A 19536-nucleotide genomic window follows, 5' to 3' on the forward strand; every position below is an offset into this window, starting at 1 on the left:
ATTGCAGAATTCTGACAGAACACAATGTAAAGATTTACAAGTCTGCAGTCACATAGAGTGACTGCCGACTTGAGCCAGAAGTCTGGACATTGCCCTTAAGGCCACCATTCATATTAGACTAAAATCATTGGAACTGCATTTAGTCTGTGAATCGGGACGTCCCGACTCTCCCCCGACAATTGATATCGGAGGTGGGAAATTAGGATTTGACCTATTAGATTTCCAATATTGGATCATTTTCTTCTTTAGGAGATGCGCCACTGATAAAGGAGACTGGCACTGGATTTCTCAGAGAACACCAGAGCCAAGTGTTGCAGAGTATGGGAGAGTTGGGGAAGATATCTGCTGGCCGACAGCTATCCAATATGCATGGGGGGTCCTAACTTTTAATTTACAGAGGTAATAAATGTTATTTTCACATATAGATGTCATTAGTGCTATATCCAGTGATGATGGGGCCTATATTAAAATCAACATGTGCCATCTTCCATATTTTCCCTTCATTCCCCACCAATCCAGCACTAAATCGGCATCCATAGTGTCTGCAATGACTAATTTCTTAGTCTACAATCTATGTCCATGAATATATTATTTGCAAGCAAATGAGCACTGCTTTCCATCCCTTATACAAAGTCTAAATTGTATAAACTTGATCAACTTACCCCTACCTCCGTTGCCGGCCATCATACCCCAACATTTTGGGGCCAAACATCAATCCATAGAATTCACATGGATTCATGAATTCTTTAGTATAAACTTGATCTTAGAAAACTCTTCTAAGCATCTTACTTTTTGGGTTATTTTTAGCTTATATTTCATCCCACTGTAACAGCAGAACTATTAAAGCTTCCTATTGTGTAGGCTGCCCTTACCTGCTTTATGGGTCCCCTGTGATCCTTCCTACTATAGCCGTCCTTGCTTATTGATTATAGCTGTACACCCATCCTTTTCCTGCATCTCATTAGGGTCAAGCATCTGCTCGAGTATTTACGAATCGTACAAGACACAGCACAATCTCCTGAACCAAAATTCATAACCATTTTGATTCATACTTAATAAAGCCAACCACATTTTATTTTGAGATGAAAGCTTCTCACCACATCTTCATTTTCGAAATGGAGTTCTATACTTTTGGACTGAAGGAATTTTTATCGCCAAGATGTGGAAGCAAGTTATCCTCCGTGTGGTTTGTTTGTTTGCTTGCGTTGCAGAATTGTGTTCTACCACCCTAATAAAAGTGGATTACATGGGGAAAAATCTTCTCACTCTCCAGTACTCATGGAATTTTGGAATCATTTCGAAGACTGAAGTCTTCGCTTTACCATGGTTGGTATCTTAACATCTAAATTATGGTATTTTTTTTTAAATATCTCTGCCAAATGTGACAGGAGAAAGGGAAATATAGCGATGTATCCAAGCTGTTTTTATGAAGTTGACTCATAATAGAGATAATGATGGCAACGTTTAAGAGTGACAGTTCAATTTTCTTTATTGCAAGGATCGACTGGATTTCATGGACTCAACCATTCATAATGGGAGTAGTTGTTTTATAGTGTAAAAGTGTTAACTAAATGCTCAAAATAATGAACATATGTATTTATATTTAAAAATGGCTTGCTGTGCACATGTTCAGGCTTTTGAGCTTATTTTAACCGCAGTTGAAAGAGTTGACCTGACCATTCTTCAGGTGGTTTCTGCTTGAAAGACGTTCGCTAGTTTATACAATACAAAACCTAGTATAAAAACAAAATGAGCACATATCCTACACTAAGTAAATAAATAGTAATAGTACATGTAAATAACATAGGATACGAAGTTGACACTATCTTGATCAAAAGAGCAAAAAAGCCATCCCACCGCGACAAGGTGTACCCAATCAGGATGGTTCCAAACTCTTGTAGTTCACCTTGCTATGTGTCAGCAGACCTCAAAATAGACGGGTTCAGAGCAGGACCTAGATCCGACTGTTTTGCACCTGCCTTGGAAAGCTTTATTGACGAGATGCACAGCCCAAAAGGGGGGGAGCCATCCTCCCATATGTACAAAGTACAAAAAACTAAAGCAAAACTAAAGAAATGAGCCGGAACACATTGGTATAAGTACATTGTGTAGGTGCACATTCACACTGTGGTCAATAAAAGTAAAAAAAAATCTTAGCCAAAGATATTGCAAAAAAAAAAAAAAAAGCTCAGGAAAAGACACAAAGTCACTTCAGGACAAAAAAGGCCAGAGTTTCCTGGTAGGTCTTGCTCCCAAAAAACTTGGTGGGTTCACACTTGTCTAAAAGTCGTCGAATGCACATACCCTGTTTTTCTCAAATACTGTATGTCTTCAGGGAACGTCAACAGGCAATACCTTGAGATTTCCTATAGTGAAACATAAGTTAATTATTAACAGAATGAACATTTAAGGAAACCCTAAAGACTTGGCCTGTGGAGGTTCCCCAAGGATATTTTAGAGAAAGTTGACTTTAGAAGATAAACCATATCATGTTGGGCCAGGTTCACTAAAGCTGTTATGTAATAAGTGAAGAGCTCTTGGCCAACATTTATGATCCCCCGTGAAAGATTGGCTAAGCAATATGGTCAAAATGGCCAATTCTGCTGACAAGCAGCCGGCAAAGCCTGCCAGGGTCCATAGACATTAGATCATTGGCAGATTACTCCCAACTGTGGTGGGATCTGTCAACAAGTCATTTGTGCCAGAGCTTTCTATTAAGTTCTGTAAGAGTATAACTACCTTGAAATTATACTGCGTTCTTATGTTTTCCTAATGTAGACGCTTTTTCTAAAAATGGAAATTATTATATGTATTGAAGCCTATCCATATAATTAAGTAATAAGCGACACAACTGGTGTACAGTCTACATATGTAAAGAATATATAAAATTACTATTACAAATTACTATTTATTCTGTAAATCTGTTTTATTCTATTGGGTTACTCCCCGTATATTGTAAATAGTGTTGATATTCTAAATCACCAAGGGTTACTATAACCAATGAAACTGGTGCCATGTGAACTTTATTTAATCGGTGAGCTTTAATATCCATATAATTAAGAACAATAACTAATATAGTCTTCATAATGGAGTCTTAACCACTCCTTAGTAATCTGTTTGTAAGATGACATTTGCACAATTCCCCACACCTCTCTGGTTATTGGCCAAGTCCAGGGCGATTTTCTTCTCCATGAAGGTACACATTCCCTAGCTATTATTTTTTTTACAGGCATCTGTATGAATTTTTTTGTTTTTCTTAAAGAGGATACAAGAGAAATTGGAAGTTCGTAAAATACTGACTACACAGTAGTTTTGGCTTGATTTCAGAATAAGTGAGGTCAACGCAGGTTGGTTTTAGATTAGAGTTGGCCGAACTCAACAGCTCAACATCTAATGTGTATGGTGGGGGGGGGGGCTTCCGACTCTTTCCTTGATCCTTGATGAGAAAGAGAAGAATCAGGCAATTTTGATTAAAATGGCCCATCTTTTTGTTCTCCATGGAGCTGTACTTTTCCAGAAATGTCTGATAGCTGCCTTCTTCTCCATTGAAAATGTATAAAATTTTGGATCAGCTGATCATTCTTGTGTATGGGAAGTTTGGGAGAGATGACTTGTCGGCTGAACAATCGTTTGGCTGTCAGTTATTTAAAGTGTATCGACAACTTTTTCGATCTTTTTCATTAAAATCATTAATATGAACTCTGGTCACTTTGGCCAACAAGGATATCGTTCTGATATGAACATTTACATTGGCTGATAAGTGTCGAAGTGAAAATAGGCTTAAAAAAAAAGAAATTACAAATCCATTTTTCTGTTCCCATTAATCTCTTCCAGGATCTCCCAAACAGGATTGAGGACCACATAGTGGTGATTACGTCTCATGCTTGCTCACAGCCAGTCAGATGGGGTTGTTCTCGGTGTGGCGCTCAGGGAAAACAGGCGGTGGGTACACTGACATCATGCTGCTACTTCTTTGCCTGTTTCTGGTTGGTTTGGCGATTGCTCGTCCATCTTACAGCCGAGGAGAGGACACCACCATTGAACCAGAAGGTAAGATATAGCAATAGTGAGACCCACTATAAGACCAGAAGCATATCAAGGTAAAGTTATAGAACGTGGGAGATGGGCGCTATTGTTTTGATGTTTGATGTAATTTATTTAAGACAATATTTGGGGAGTGTCTGTTTATACTTGGAAGTGTTTTTTTTTTTGCACAAAAATAAGTACGCTACTCTGTGCAATAACCAGTGTCATTGGCATTCCTTCTTTACAATTAGGGTAGGTTCACATGAGCACTTTTCTCCACATTCGAGAGAGACAGACCTATGAGTTTGACCAGAGTTTGACCAGAGTTTGACCAGAGTTTGACCAGAGTTTGACCAGAGTTTGACCAGAGTTTGACCAGAGTTTGACCAGAGTTTGACCAGAGTTTGACCAGAGTTTGACCAGAGTTTGACCAGAGTTTGACCAATATGTGGAGAAAAAAAAAAATGTCTCCACCCTGTCCTTTCTGTCAGTCCGTGGTGTAAAACATACCGCACGTGGGTGTCATCCGAGTGCGGTCTGATTTTTTTTCACGGACCCATAGACTTGCATTGCCAATTTTGATCAGACTTTCAGATCAAAATCGGACATGTCTCCAATATTTTCTGCAGACCGCTCGGTATGAGAAAAAAAGGACATGTTCACAACACGAAAGGTGCCATCTGTAAAAACCATGGACAGCATTCATACAAAAAAATCTGCTATGTGCACGTGCCCCCTTATTAAGATATTTGATGTCATTTACAAGTCTCTGACATGAGGAGTTGAAAGGTAGCGAATCGCGATGCATAATCTACAATTTAGGCATGCTTCTTACACACTCTTTATATTGTAAGGCCCCCATCTCTGTAACATATTAAGAAGTGCGATCACTCATCTTCCCATCCTAAAGATTTCTAAGTCCTGGTTGCCCAGGGGGGATAGTTTGTAAGAACTCCGGTGACATTGCCCTGCAGGAGACTCTTCCTGCAAGCATGATGCATCAGAGCATATAGTCATCACTCGCCCTCTGAATTCCAGCCTGTCAATCCATCTGATATGTGCAGCTTTAAAAGGTATGGGAGCAATGCCGCCTGTCCTGTTTGTAGTGTCTGCAGGACCACACCTGAATCTACAACCCTCCATCCAGGGGAGATCGGCTTAAAGTTGTGCTGCCAACTTTCCTTTTGTGCCAAGGTTTAGGTATGGGAACAGTGAATTGACAACGTTTCTTAAGATAACCGGTTTTAAAACATTCTTACAACATAGTTTTCTGATGGCTTTTTGAATGGCTGGATAGGTATCCAATCTTACGGTAAAATAGTCTAACTTAGGTGTTTTTGTAAACTATTTTTGCCCTGGGTCTAGGCAGGTGGAGCCATCCATATAGTTTCATATATCAAATGTCATCACATCAGCATTCTTCTTTACTGTTTTCACACACTCGGGATTTTGCAGTCTTTTTATGTTTTGTAACAGTTTCTGGAAAACCTGACACTCTACATATTCTAGACGTGTGTCAGCGGGTACAATTTTTGACCAGGAGATTTAGTAAATAACAAGCTTTGAATCTGAAAACTGTGTTTAAAACACTTTTGGGGACTTCACTTACATGCTTGAAGATAGTAATTGGACGGTTAAGTGATATCACAAACCACTTGCTTTGGGCAACGCAATTCTATATGCTTCATTGAGGTTAGTTTAAAAACAAAGTTCCTTTTTATAAAACGTTTTCCATTTCATAATGAAATATCAAAATGTTTGATCTGTGCAGGTCTTGGTGTTCAAAACCTCCAACAATTACTAAAAAACATGGGTGTGAAGGTGCTCAGCCAGGTGCTGTCCTTCCTCAGCTGTGATCAGCTCTGCACTGGGTAAAAGGGTTAGCTGAAGGTGGACCTGTAGACATCTATGAACACATCTTCAACTAAGCTTACAGTTCTCCCAATTTCTGAGGATCAGTGAGGGTCCTACCAATTAAAACATCTGATATGTCAGTATAATTGTGATTTCATTTGACATATCGCTCCTTAAATTTGAACTTGACATCCAATGTGACTCCTGGATCTGGAAGACATCAGAAAGTCATGACATGTGAGAGTTGTATACTCTATTTAGTCAGCTGATGTAGATGCTATGTTACCCAATCCAAGTTGGCAAACAACCATTTAGAGACTTCACCAAAGGATCATGGAAAGAGTGAAGGGGTCCAAACAAGTCTGTCCCGCTGCCCTAGGTGGTTAGGAATAGGTTTGTGTTAAAAAATCAAAATACAGCAGTAGGGGTTTTAGAAATAACTACACAAAAAAAATAAATGTAAACACAAGTGACGCGCCCCTGGGCCTGCTGTGTCGCGCAGCGTCTCGCGCACGGGGGCTTACCCGGAACCGGATCAGATGAGGGTTGTAGTCTCCGAGTGGCGGGGACCCGGTCCGTGCCCAGGGAGTCAACTCAGTGTGTGGCAGTCTTGATAGATGTTATTTGAGTGTCGACTACGCCACCCGTTGATTTGCAGCTATGGAGCTGCCGCTGCAGGGCAGACCGCTGAGGCCGGTGTAGAATTGTGCAGCGTGATAGTATAACCCCCAACGGGAGGGGTATGGCCTCAGGGCAGCCGACGTGGAAGATGAGGGTAGCAGGAACCACTCAGAGACGGTGCGGTGTAATTCAGGGTCTTTACTGGTAACAACGATAGACCCTCCCGGAGTACTTGCTAGCGAACGGGGCCTGGTCAGTCCTTGAGCAGATGGGATCTCCCCTGGCCAGGCGGAGTTGTAGGCCTCCCAAACTGACTGTACTCTTCTGGCTACCTTGCTAGAAGCGGATATAAGTAGCCCACGTCCCTGAGTGTACCGTGTGGTGCTCACCCGTATGGCCGGTGACTCGGGGCCTTCTAATGGCTTCCGCTCCACGATGGCGGCGCTGGTCCCACGCGTGTGACCGTGCCTTCGGGTTTCTGGGCCTGAGGACCTGAAATCCCCTGCCGGTCGGCTTCTGCTGCTGGGTAAGAGTTAGTTCCCACAGCCTCGGACGCCGGGTCCGGTAAGAAAGCTTCTCAGTCAGGGCGAGCTCTGCAGCTGCCAGCCCCTGACTTGTAGTAGTATTGCTCCCACTGAGCTTCTGCTGTTTCTTCCTGTGACTGTTTCTTGTTTCTACTCTCCTTGACTGACTAACCCTGCTTCAGCCCCGGGCTTATATAGGGGAAGGTCTTCCCCTCCCAAGACTGGGCAGGAGGTGTGGCATGCACAGGATCCCTGACCAAAGGACCTCCCACCTGCTCTCAGACATAACATTACATTACTGTGGGAAACCAGACCCCTGGGGTGCCACATTCCCCCCGAGTAAAATTTAGTACTCCGGGACTAAACACATTTTTGTAAACATAACAGAGTACAACCAAAACATTATAATAAAGAGACACATAACAATGGTCACGGCGTGTCCGCAACCGGGTGCAGTCTTTGAGGGAAAGCAAGGTGTCCATTTCACCAAAACAGGGAGACGTAACCAGGTAGGGGTCTGTCCTACCCCGAGTCCTTAACAGTCTCTGGTCCATCCTGGGTTACGCTCCAACTATGTACAAGGATCCCCGGTAAATCCACCAAGGACTCCTACAAATAACTAGAAACACAAAATTATACACAAGCAACAATACACAGGTAAACATAAATAAAACAATTTATACACTTCAAATCCTCCAACGTGCGGGTAACTGGCCTCTAGTGGCCCTAGTGGACCTACGGAGCTGACTGTCTAGCCCTGAACTACAGGGTGTAGGAGCTGTCAAGGGTAAACTGGGCAGCTGTCTACCGGCTCTTTGGCTCACTAGGGATATGGCAGGCTCACTGCAAGCAGAGGGTTGATCCTCCTGGTCTGCTGGTGTGGGGTCTTCTGCCTCCTGGACCGGCTGTTCTTCCAGCTCTACCTGTTGCTCCGTAGGTGCTTGGGATGCTGGTTGGAGGAAGGTGAGTACGGGTACCACAACTGCACCATTGACTTGAGTCCAAGACCGAGGGAAGTCCCCGAGCACAGTACTAACCATATCTTCCCTTTCCTCTACGGGTCGATGGTCTTCTTGTTCCTCTTCAGGGTTCCTCAGTTGTTCGGGACACTTTTTCAGGTGGTCCCGGGATACAATGGCTGTGGTTTCCCCTCCGTCTTTACTGATGGTACAAACCTTCGGGTTCTCGTGGCTTGAGGGCAGTACGGTGTACGGGTCCTTCTCCCACTGGTCGTCCAACTTGTGGAGCCGTCTCTTCCTCTTCAAGACCTGCTCTCCGGGTACCAGGGGAACAGCGGGAGCATACTGGTTGTAAGTTTTCTCTTGTCTTTCCCTAGCCTGACAGAGACTTCGCTCCACGCTCTCCTGTACTCTCCGGTACTGCTGCTGCCTCTCTGTGTCCCAGTCTGCTTCTGGTGAAGTGTCCTCGGGTGTCAGGACTCCCATTTCCAGGTCAACAGGTAACTTACCAGGTCTTGCCCTCATTAGGTAAGCCGGGGTACAGTTGGTGGAACCTACCGGGATGTGGTTGTATAGGTCCACCAGATCGGGCAGCTTCTCAGGCCACAGACTGCGTTCTTCCAGGGGCAACGTTTTCAGAAGATCCATTACCACCTGGTTCATTTTCTCACAAAGTCCATTAGTTTGCGGATGATAGGGTGTCGTCCTTATCTTCCGGCAGCCATACAGAGTGCAGAATTCTTGGAAGACCTCCGCTTCAAAGGCAGGTCCCTGGTCTGTCAACACTTGGTCCGGATACCCGTGTGGACGGCAGAAATGCTGCTGGAAGGCTCTAGCTGCTGTTCGAGCCGTTAAGTCCTTGACGGGGACGACAACCAAGAACCGGGAGTAGTGATCCACGATGGTTAGTGCGTAGACGTAGCCACTTCTGCTTGGGGTCAGTTTTACATGATCCAAGGCTACCAGTTCCAACGGCTGCTGGGTGACGATGGACTGCAGGGGAGTCTTCTGGCTGGCACGGTCCTTCCTTCTTAGGTTGCACGGGCCACAGTCTCTGCACCACTTCTCAATGGTTCCCCTCATGCCTACCCAGTGGAATCGCTCGCGCAGCAGGAACTCCAGCTTCTTCCACCTGAAGTGTCCAGCTCCGTCGTGGTATGCCTCCATCACCATGGCTGCGTCTCTTCGTGGCACCACTACTTGCCAGAGTAGTTCATGCGTCCGGGAGTTAACCATTCTGCGGCACAACTTCCCCTTGTAAAGGAACAGTCGACTCCTCTCTGCCCATAGTTGTTTGGCTTCCTCCGGAGCGTCTGGTTCAAGGCAAGCCTCCGGGCGAGTCAGCATCTCCTTCACCAGTCGGACGGCAGGGTCGCTGTCTTGCGTTTCCGCCCAGTTGTAGTGAGGTAAGGGGTTCAACGTAGCAGCCTGCTTACTCCTTACCCGGTGGGAATACTGGATAGTCCCATGACGGTGGAACGCAGGGAGTTCAACTTCTTCCAGTCCCTCCGGATCTTCTCCTTCGTCCGGCAGGTTGGGCATCCTGGACAGGGCGTCCGCGTTGGTATTGGAGCGTCCGGCCCGGTATTTGATTGTGAACTCGTAGTTGGACAGACGGGCCATCCACCTCTGCTCCAGGGCACCGAGTCTTGCCGTGTCCAGGTGTGTCAACGGGTTGTTATCCGTGTACACGGTGAACTGGGAAGAAGCGAGGTAATGCTTAAAGCGCTCGGTGACTGCCCATACTACGGCCAGGAACTCTAGCTTAAATGAGCTGTAATTCTCGGGGTTCCTTTCGGTGGGTCGCAGCTTTCGGCTGGCGTAGGCGATTACTCGTTCCTTCCCCTGCTGGATCTGGGACAGTACGGCTCCTAGCCCGATGTTACTGGCGTCGGTGTAGAGGATAAAGGGCTGGCTATAATCCGGGTACGCCAGGATTTCGTCCCCCGTGAGGGCCATCTTCAGCTGGCGGAAGGACTCTTCTTCCAGCTCCTCCCATTTGAAGGGCGGCTTCTGGTTCTTGGCCTTCCGGGACTGGCCTATCAGGAGGTCCTGCATAGGTGCCGCCTTTTTGGTGAAACCGGGAATAAACCTTCGGTAGTAGCCTACCAACCCGAGGAACTGCCGCACTTCTTTTACGCTGGAGGGGCTTGGCCATTCCTTAATTGCGGTGATCTTATCAGGGTCGGGAGCCACTCCGTCAGCGCTCACCACGTGTCCCAGGTACTGCACCTTTGGTTTCAAGAGGTGACACTTGGAGGGTTTCACCTTTAGGCCGTAACTCGCCAGAGCTTCGAACACTTCCGCCAGGTGTTTCAGGTGGTCCTCATACGTCTTGGAATATACGATGACATCGTCCAGGTACAACAGGACCGTCTCGAAGTTTCTGTGGCCCAGACAACACTCCATTAGTCGTTGGAAGGTTCCTGGTGCGTTGCAGAGTCCGAACGGCATGCAGGTGAACTCGCTAAGTCCCATCGGGGTGGTGAATGCGGTCTTCTCCCGGTCCGCCTCTGCTACAGGAACCTGCCAGTACCCGCTAGTGAGATCCAAGGTAGAGAAGAAGTTAGCAGATCTTAAAGCAGCCAATGACTCCTCTATCCTTGGTAAGGGGTACGCATCCTTGTGTGTGATACGGTTGATTTTCCGGTAATCTACACACATCCTCATGGTGTTGTCTTTTTTTCTGACTAAGACTAGTGGAGCTGCCCAGGGGCTACAGCTATCCCTGATCACCCCAGCCTCCTTCATGTCTCTAAGCATCCCCTTGGCGTGTTGGTAGTGTTCAGGGGGTACGGGTCGATACCTCTCTTTTATGGGAGGATGGTCTCCCGTGGGGATGTGGTGTTCTACCCCCTTGACTCGCCCGAAGTCTAACGGGTGTTTACTAAACACTCTCTCGTACTCTTGAACCACCCGATAGACTCCCTGTTTCTGATGTGAGGGAGTGGAGTCAGTACCCAAATGTAGTTGCTGACACCAGTCCTCCTTTGTTTTCTTAGAGCCGTTACCTTCCTCCGGGTGAGATGGAGGCAAGGGTTCCACAGATTGTATAGCATTTCGGTTAATGGTATATAATTTGGCTAGCGTGGCATACCGGGGCAGGTACACTTCCCTCTTCCCGATATTGATTATGCGAACGGGCACCCTCCCATGGCGTACATTAACCACCCCCCGTGCTGTCAAGATGGTGGGCCTACTGTCTGAGTAAACTGGTTCTACCATTGCCTGGTAATCTCTACCTCTCAGACCAATAGCTGCCCGGCACCAAATCATCATTTCACTTTTTGGGGGCATGGCAATAGGAAAAGGGTCACACATTCTTACGCTACCAATCTCACCGCCGGAGAGTTCCACCTGTTGCCGTCGCATCAGTGCCCGGATCTCTTTCTGGAGCACCCGCTGCTCGCCGGAGCTGGCGTTCTTGGCAACCTGCTGTAAAAGGAAAATCACCTCTGCAAGACAATTTTCAATTACATTAGTTCCTAGAGTTATTTTTGGGTGACTCTCATGTTTGTCAATATCTACAATGATCAGTCCCTGTGCTGCCAGTTCGACTCTACCGATTTTGATGGTCACCTCTTTATATCCGATCTGTGGCACGGGCTGGCCATTGCTGGCGATGATACTCAAGTCGTCGTCAGGGTAGCGGGTAATATCCGAGTCATTCCAGTACTGCTTAAAGAGCACGTACGGGATGGTGGTGACCTGTGACCCGGTGTCCAGTAGGGCACTCATGGGAATGCCATCCAGTACCACAGGCAAGACTGGACGTCCTCCCACATATCTGTCGCGCCAGTTCGATGGGCCTGGTGATCTTTTTCCTGGGGGTTGGCCCTCTACCCCAGGTTGTGCCCGTTTAAAGAACAGTACCTTGCCATATGTCCGGGTTGATTGCTGCGGCGGCAGATGGGTCATCCGTCTTCGCTGTATCGGTCACTGGGTCTTCCTCTGGCCGGTGGGGTCCTCCTTGGTCGACGCCACGGGATGTCCTCCGGTCCGGATGCCAGCTGGATCTTCCCTGGGGTGGAAACCTGTAAAGACTGCACAGTTCGGGTTAGCGCAGCAACGCTCTTAGCTAGCTCTTGGACCTGATGGTGTAGGTCTGGAGCCGGGTCATTGTCCAAAGCCTGCGCATCAGCTCCCACAGGCCCTGCCGACAAGGGCGCCGCCTCCTGGTGGTAAGTGCTAGCTGGGCGCCTGTGGGTCACAACGCCACCCGGTGCCGGTTCTCGGAGCACCCGGATGGCTCTGTCCTTGAACTGTGCAAAGCCCAGATGGGGATCCTGTAAGGCCATCGCCCGCAACTGGGTTCGGTGGGCATTACAATATAGTCCCTCTATAAATTGTTCGGTCAACAGCCTGTCCTCGTTTCCCACTCCATCAGGGTCGGTCTGCTTAATGGCCCTCAGGGCCTCTTGTAGGTTTAGTGCATAGTCCCTTATACTCTCATGCGCTCGCTGCTTGCACCCGTAGAATCTAAGCTTAATCTCGGCTGAGGTGCGGGTATCAAAGGTATCCTTCAGCCGGGTTAGTATCCCTGCGATAGTCTTCCTCCCAGGTGGCCAGGATTTTACTTCCCTTTTGGCTGCCCCGGTTAGTTGGGCCACCAGGATGCTCACTTTTTGCTCTTCTGTGAGGGGGTACACCTGGAAGAGGCTATCCAGCTTTTCTCTAAAGTCATGCAGGGTATGTGACTCCCCTGAGTACTGGGGTAGCCAAGCTGCTCCCGGGATATAGGGCATGGTGAAGGGCATAACTGCAGCAGCGGTGGCGCTGGCGGGGGTTGAGGCAATGAAGCTCTCCTCCGCATCCGACATCTTCCTCCCCCCTAGTGGACCGTGGCCTACCTTGCGATGATCCTGTTCCGTAGGCCGCGGCTCCGCAGTAGATCGTCAGGGTTGAGGACCTTCCGTCGCGCTCCGGTGACGTCGGCGTCTGCTGGGCTCCTTCCAGGACCTTACGCAACGTCCGGACGTGAGGCGGGGCTTCAGTTCTCGCGCGCTTTCAGAGTCCACGCCCCTCTTCTTCCCGCGCGGCGTCCTCAAGATGGCGTCCAACGGCGGGAAAACTCCACGGATGGCGGGAAGAAGGCTGAAGATGGCGCCAGATGGCGGGAATCTTCACAGATGGCGGGAAGAAGGCTGAAAATGGCGCCGGATGGCGGGAATCTTCACCGATGGCGGGAAAACTTCACGGATGGTAAGTTTTAAAAGTCTCTTTTTCAGGCACGCAGTACCCGGTGGTTGCGGGCACGAAATCCTGCCGACTACGCCAAAGTTGACGCGCCCCTGGGCCTGCTGTGCCGCGCAGCGTCTCGCACACGGGGGCTTACCCGGAACCGGATCAGATGAGGGTTGTAGTCTCCGAGTGGCGGGGACCCGGTCCGTGCCCAGGGAGTTAACTCAGTGTGTGGCAGTCTTGATAGATGTTATTTGAGTGTCGACTACGCCACCCGTTGATTTGCAGCTATGGAGCTGCCGCTGCAGGGCAGACCGCTGAGGCCGGTGTAGAATTGTGCAGCGTGATAGTATAACCCCCAACGGGAGGGGTATGGCCTCAGGGCAGCCGACGTGGAAGATGGGGGTAGCAGGAACCACTCAGAGACGGTGCGGTGTAATTCAGGGTCTTTACTGGTAACAACGATAGACCCTCCCGGAGTACTTGCTAGCGAACGGGGCCTGGTCAGTCCTTGAGCAGATGGGATCTCCCCTGGCCAGGCGGAGTTGTAGGCCTCCCAAACTGACTGTACTCTTCTGGCTACCTTGCTAGAAGCGGATATAAGTAGCCCACGTCCCTGAGTGTACCGTGTGGTGCTCACCCGTATGGCCGGTGACTCGGGGCCTTCTAATGGCTTCCGCTCCACGATGGCGGCGCTGGTCCCACGCGTGTGACCGTGCCTTCGGGTTTCTGGGCCTGAGGACCTGAAATCCCCTGCCGGTCGGCTTCTGCTGCTGGGTAAGAGTTAGTCCCCACAGCCTCGGACGCCGGGTCCGGTAAGAAAGCTTCTCAGTCAGGGCGAGCTCTGCAGCTGCCAGCCCCTGACTTGTAGTAGTATTGCTCCCACTGAGCTTCTGCTGTTTCTTCCTGTGACTGTTTCTTGTCTCTACTCTCCTTGACTGACTAACCCTGATTCAGCCCCGGGTTTATATAGGGGAAGGTCTTCCCCTCCCAAGACTGGGCAGGAGGTGTGGCATGCACAGGATCCCTGACCAAAGGACCTCCCACCTGCTCTCAGACATAACATTACATTACTGTGGGAAACCAGACCCCTGGGGTGCCACACAAGCAGGTGTAGTGCTATAGAAATTTAAAACTTAACATTTATTACCACTAGATAAAATATGTGCAATATACAAGGACCTAAAAACACAGATGTACTGTCTGTGATATTAGATAGCCAAAATACTTCCATATATTGTTGCGTCCAAAGATATAGATATATGTCATATAAGCATATTGTATCTCCGACGCAACCAAGAAAGTGTGGCAAAAAGAAAATGATGGAGCCTACGGGACACTATAACAACTTATTGTGTCTCAATATATGAGAACGCAGAAACATTAACCCCATCAGTGGTAACCATTTAACCTTGCTATATATAGAAATGGAACATCCTCACCAATTTTGACATCCGTTCCTGCTCTCAGACTTCAAAATAGCTCCATATGATGGGGGCAGACCAAGTCTCATAGGGTCACCAACCCATCGCAATATACCGCTCCCGACGCGTTTCTTTGCCTTAGCTAGTCATCAGGGGAAAAAGAGAGAAGACATGCGGTATGCACGCTGCCCACAATCGCGCAGCTCATTCACCAGACAGCGCCATTTGACACTCTGATAAGTCCTCTTTTAAATCCTAGTCGCGCTATACTCGCGATCGTGTCACTTCCGGTTCCGGTCAGCTGACATCCGGTATGTGGAACGCAGGTGCCGGCCGTGACACGCAAGCGTCACATCCGGTGTGCGCATCACAAACACGGAAAACCGCACACTACGGAGTGACGATTAAGGGGCACACAAGATAACCAACTGACATCTTGTGTTGGATGGTGACATGAAACCCTCCCATCCATAAGTACCCCAGGCCAGGGCAAATGTCCAAGTTATACAGTAGCTGACACCCATCCAGGCACATACCGTATGTACCGCGGTATATACTAACCGCGTATATTCTGCCCCAATGGTTCATGAGCTGGAAATACCTCATAGGTCAAAACCGCACAGTGGTGCCACGGCCCAGGTCGAGAGCGCACTTAAAGCCCAAACAAAAATTATTATGAAAATAAAAATGGAAATCAAGATGAAATTATGAAAAAAAGGGGGGAATATGGAGAAAAATGAAGAGAAATGGGAGGGACCGCACCTCACAGAATTAGAGGGAGAGAAAAGAGGGGGGCCAAGGGACCTATAAAAAGCCCTATTGAGCAACTAAAACAACATCACCCTACCTGGCAGTGGAGGTTGGCACCCTAAAACCTGCGCAAATGGCGCCCCCACTCCTCGACGGCTGTCCCTACACTCCTTTCCCTAATTCACCCTACACTTATAGGAAGGACCTATAAGACAGCTGTTCATTGAGGCCTTGAGGAGCCATTGTCCGCAGCCTAAAGATCCACTTCGTCTCCCTTTGCAGAATCAGTTTGTCCCAGTCGCCCCCTCTTGGCGGGACCATTACCTTGTCAATTCCCATGAATTGTATCATATCCCTGCTATTCGGGTGTGCGTTATTCACATGTTTCGCCAGGGGGGTGTCTCTTTTCAGGATGATATCCCTTTGATGTTCCCCCACTCTTCTCCTCAATTCCCTCCTTGTTTTCCCCACATACTCCATTCCACAGACACATTTGGCCATATAAATGATTCCCTTGGATCTACAGTTGATAAAATGTTTGACAACAAATGTTTTCCCGGTGACATTGCTTGTGAGGTCCTTGTATATTGCACATATTTTATTTAGTTTATAGGTTTGTGTTAACCAGTATCAAAAGGTAGTTGATTTTAATCTGCCATATATACATATAGCCATGAATAACTCGTTCCTATCTCTGCAATGTAAGTCTATGAAAAAAATATACGTACACAACAGTGTCTCTTAAAGAAGGGTCCATGGAGACTGAGCTCTAGCACCAATGAGAAAATGTTAAAACATAACTTTTACTGTGCAATTAAAAACATGGTGAGAAAAAGCAAAAAAATAAAATAGATTAAAAATCCATAATCTTACGCATTTCGGGTTAACGGCTTTGAATAGGGGTTGCCAACCGAAAACGCGTCAGCTTATGGATTCTTAATTTTTTAATCTTTTTTTATTTTTCTCACAATGTTTTTAATTGCACAGTAAAAGTTCTGTTTTAACATTTTCTCATTGGTGCTGGAGCCCAGTCCTCATGGACTCTTCTTCCATTTCTGACCTGGATACCAGCCTGGTGTGTTCCTACACTCCCTGCACCCCACCCTGACCAAACAAGGTCTACCAGGGTTCCTGTGTGAATTCAAGTGGTTTTCACACTAGAAGGTGAGCTGATTACTATTTTTTTTCTAATTCACAGCAGTTTCTCTGCCTATAGAGACTTTTTTTGTTGTTTTTTTTCGCATGCATGCAATTCAGATCCGTTTCTGACCAGGGGCACAAATACATCACTAAAGTTTCTTTACATGTATCTAATAGACATTGTGGTTCACTATAATATTAAGAAAAAGACAGAATTCTTGCTGCGCTCAGTTTCATATTTCAACATTAAAGCCCCCACCCCAAAAAGCAGCACATACGGTAATTATCTTCAAGAACGTACATCAGGATATGAGGTGAACACTAGTATTATTATGGGATTTAGAAGGAAGTTATACCAGAAGCAAAATAGAAATGGCTTAAGACGTACATTCCTGCTGATGTCTGATCAGCCAAAGTGACAGCTTTGACATCAGATTGCTCTTGACTGCCTTCTTTGCATGCTGGGACCTGTGGTTCCATTACTATAGACGATCCATAGATGTCACTTTCTGAATTCAAACACAAACTCTTCGTAATGCCATTTTTTTTAATCGTTCATTTTTCTAAAGCTTATTAAAATAACTTGTGTACTGTACAGCATATAAATAGAAGGGAGTTGTTGGCAAATACAAGGTATTTCTGGCGCAATCTTCCAAGAACAGCTGCCATGCAGTCACCTTCGTTGTAACAGGACACAAAACATTAGTCTAGTAAAAGAAAGAATTAATATAAAGTTCATCATCATTGTAAAAAATTACATTTATAGAGAAGATGGTCCGGAGCACTGCCAGCAATCGGCTTACATCCACCTAGATAGACCTTATACTTCCCACAGGTGAGCGTTTGCCACAGTGTATCCTGTGTAAGCAGCCGGCTGTTACATTTTACTTACATTAATACTTTGAAAACTATTTGGACAGGGGAGACAGTTGTGCTTCTAGGACTTGGAGGAATTTTAGAAAACTGTCATTGGTGAAAATGATGGGGTCTGGATAAGGCTGTGTGCCCATGATGCGTTTTTTAAGCAATTCCGCCGCGGAAATGCTTAAAAAACGCTTGATAGAAGGTCTGCTATGTTCCCCAATGATAATCTGCATGTGCTGTGCACATGCTGCGGATATTTCCGCTGCGGATTGTCATTGCGGAAAAATCCACAGCACTACCATTAATTTTGCGTAATCGCGGCATTTTCGCCGCCATTGACTTGCATTGAATCGCATAATATCCGCATCACTACATCTACACATGCGGATATTAAGCGATTTAATGTGCGGATGGTACCCAGGTCGGAGAAGAGGAGACTCTCTTCCAGACCCGGGTACCATAGTACCTGTAAAAAAAAAAAGATTTTAAAATAAAAAATAAACATTAAACTCACCTTCTAATGGCCCCCGGTCTCCTTAGCAATGCGTCTTGGCTCCCCGGCAGCTCGCGATGGTCTAAAAGCACCTGCGCTGACATCATTTAGTCATGTGACAGGTCATGCGACCGCTGACGGCCGTCGCGTGACCTGTCACATGACTAAATTATGTAATGGAAGGTCCTTTTAGACCATCACGAGCTGCCGGGGAGAGTTACCAACACAAAACCTCCACTTATCAATGACGGGGAGATCTAATATATAAAATGTTTAATTTGCTTAGTTTTACTTTTAAACTTTTTCTTTTAAAATATTCACATAAACCTGGAGTTTCACATAAGCCAATAAAATGAGTAGATATCGATGTCCATTTTATGGTATGAACCAATAGTTAACCAGTTGATTCGCAAGGAGTGGATGACATGTCTAAGGCATGATGCATGTATTGATGGCCATCATTCTTGATAGGTTGCATTCTTAGGAATTAAAGTTAATCCTCTTCTAAAATTGCTGTGTTCCTACTGTGTGCAAGTAAAGAGTTAACTTCAAACATGTAGTCATGTAAAAAGAAATAATTTTGAAATGCCTTTTTTTTTTCTCTTTGCTTTATGGCCCTGTTAGGGCTTGTGCCCCTACATGCAAGCAGGGGCTATAGTTTTTCTGGTGGAGAACCCATCCCTGTGTAAACACCCTTATGTAAACATTGGGAGCCTGTATAGTTGACTTGTCTTGCTTTGCATTGAGATCAGACCAGCCATGACCAAGTACAGCGTGTACAGGTATTTTCCTTTTTGCTAGGTTTGCGAGAAGTCTGACTAAGTAGGCGTATGCTTGGAAAAAAAGAAAGGGATTGTGATTGTGGATTGATCGGGACAGCAAGGTCTAAGATCTGTTCCATTAAATCATATGAAACACAAACCAAGACCCATTAGGACAACCCGAATAGGTCACATGGACCTCGGTGAGGGAATTTTCCTGTTCCTTCAACACCAATATCGGGGAGTTACGCTAAGGCTCTGTTCACATCTATATGGGATGATCACAGATTTCCTCATATCTGATACATTGGATCCATCAGGTGGTGTTACAACCCATAATGTGATGATTCTGGCACTTCTTGATTTTCTATAATGCAACAGAAAACCAGAAATTACAATACAGATATAAACTTAGCCTAAAGAACCGCTCCCGTTCTGAAAAACTTGGCACAACTATGTGTTACATGTGCTTTGTAATAATCCATGACCTTCCAAGTTTCGATGGCAATGGCTACTGATTACCTAATTTTAGCTACCAGACCCCTTATTGATTGTCTGAATAGGAGCTGTGCCTTGTCCCTTTCTTCTCGCAACCAATGTATGGTTGTAAGACAACTGGCTGCAGCAGGAGCCTCCCCCCATCTGCTCTGTTTGTAGTAGGACTTAAAGATTGTTAAACCTTGTTCACTTGGCTTGGCCCACCACCATTCCCACATGTCACAGCCAGTAATGGAACAGATGAGGAGGAAATGAGATCTACTGATCATCTCAGGAAAATGCAGAGAACCCCACTGTCAAACAGTAGGAACTAGATCAGGGGTCTCAAACACGCGGCCCGCGGGCTGCATGCGGCCCCTGAGGCTGCTTTATGCGGCCCACAGGCACAGACCCCTTGACGATCCCGACCTGGTCCAGGAGGAGCCGCCGACAGCAGCGCTG

At 46.7% G+C, this 19536-nt stretch overlaps 1 protein-coding gene across 7 annotated transcripts in view; it reads left to right on the top strand.

Moving 5' to 3' along the window:
* Positions 1-19536, top strand: part of FGFR2 (fibroblast growth factor receptor 2) — a 91224-nt gene that overhangs the window by 28167 nt on the left and 43521 nt on the right. For all 7 annotated transcript variants that reach the window (XM_073685374.1, XM_073685372.1, XM_073685375.1 and 4 more), the window contains exon 2: positions 3835-4050. In XM_073685374.1, the coding sequence (XP_073541475.1) occupies positions 3903-4050 (148 nt within the window). In that variant the 5' untranslated portion in view covers positions 3835-3902. The remainder of the gene's footprint in view (positions 1-3834; positions 4051-19536) is intronic.

The sequence above is a fragment of the Phyllobates terribilis genome, unplaced genomic scaffold (genome assembly GCF_046119375.1).
Source record: "Phyllobates terribilis strain yellow unplaced genomic scaffold, ASM4611937v1 Scaffold_5__5_contigs__length_657084704, whole genome shotgun sequence".
Lineage (NCBI taxonomy): Eukaryota > Metazoa > Chordata > Amphibia > Anura > Dendrobatidae > Phyllobates > Phyllobates terribilis.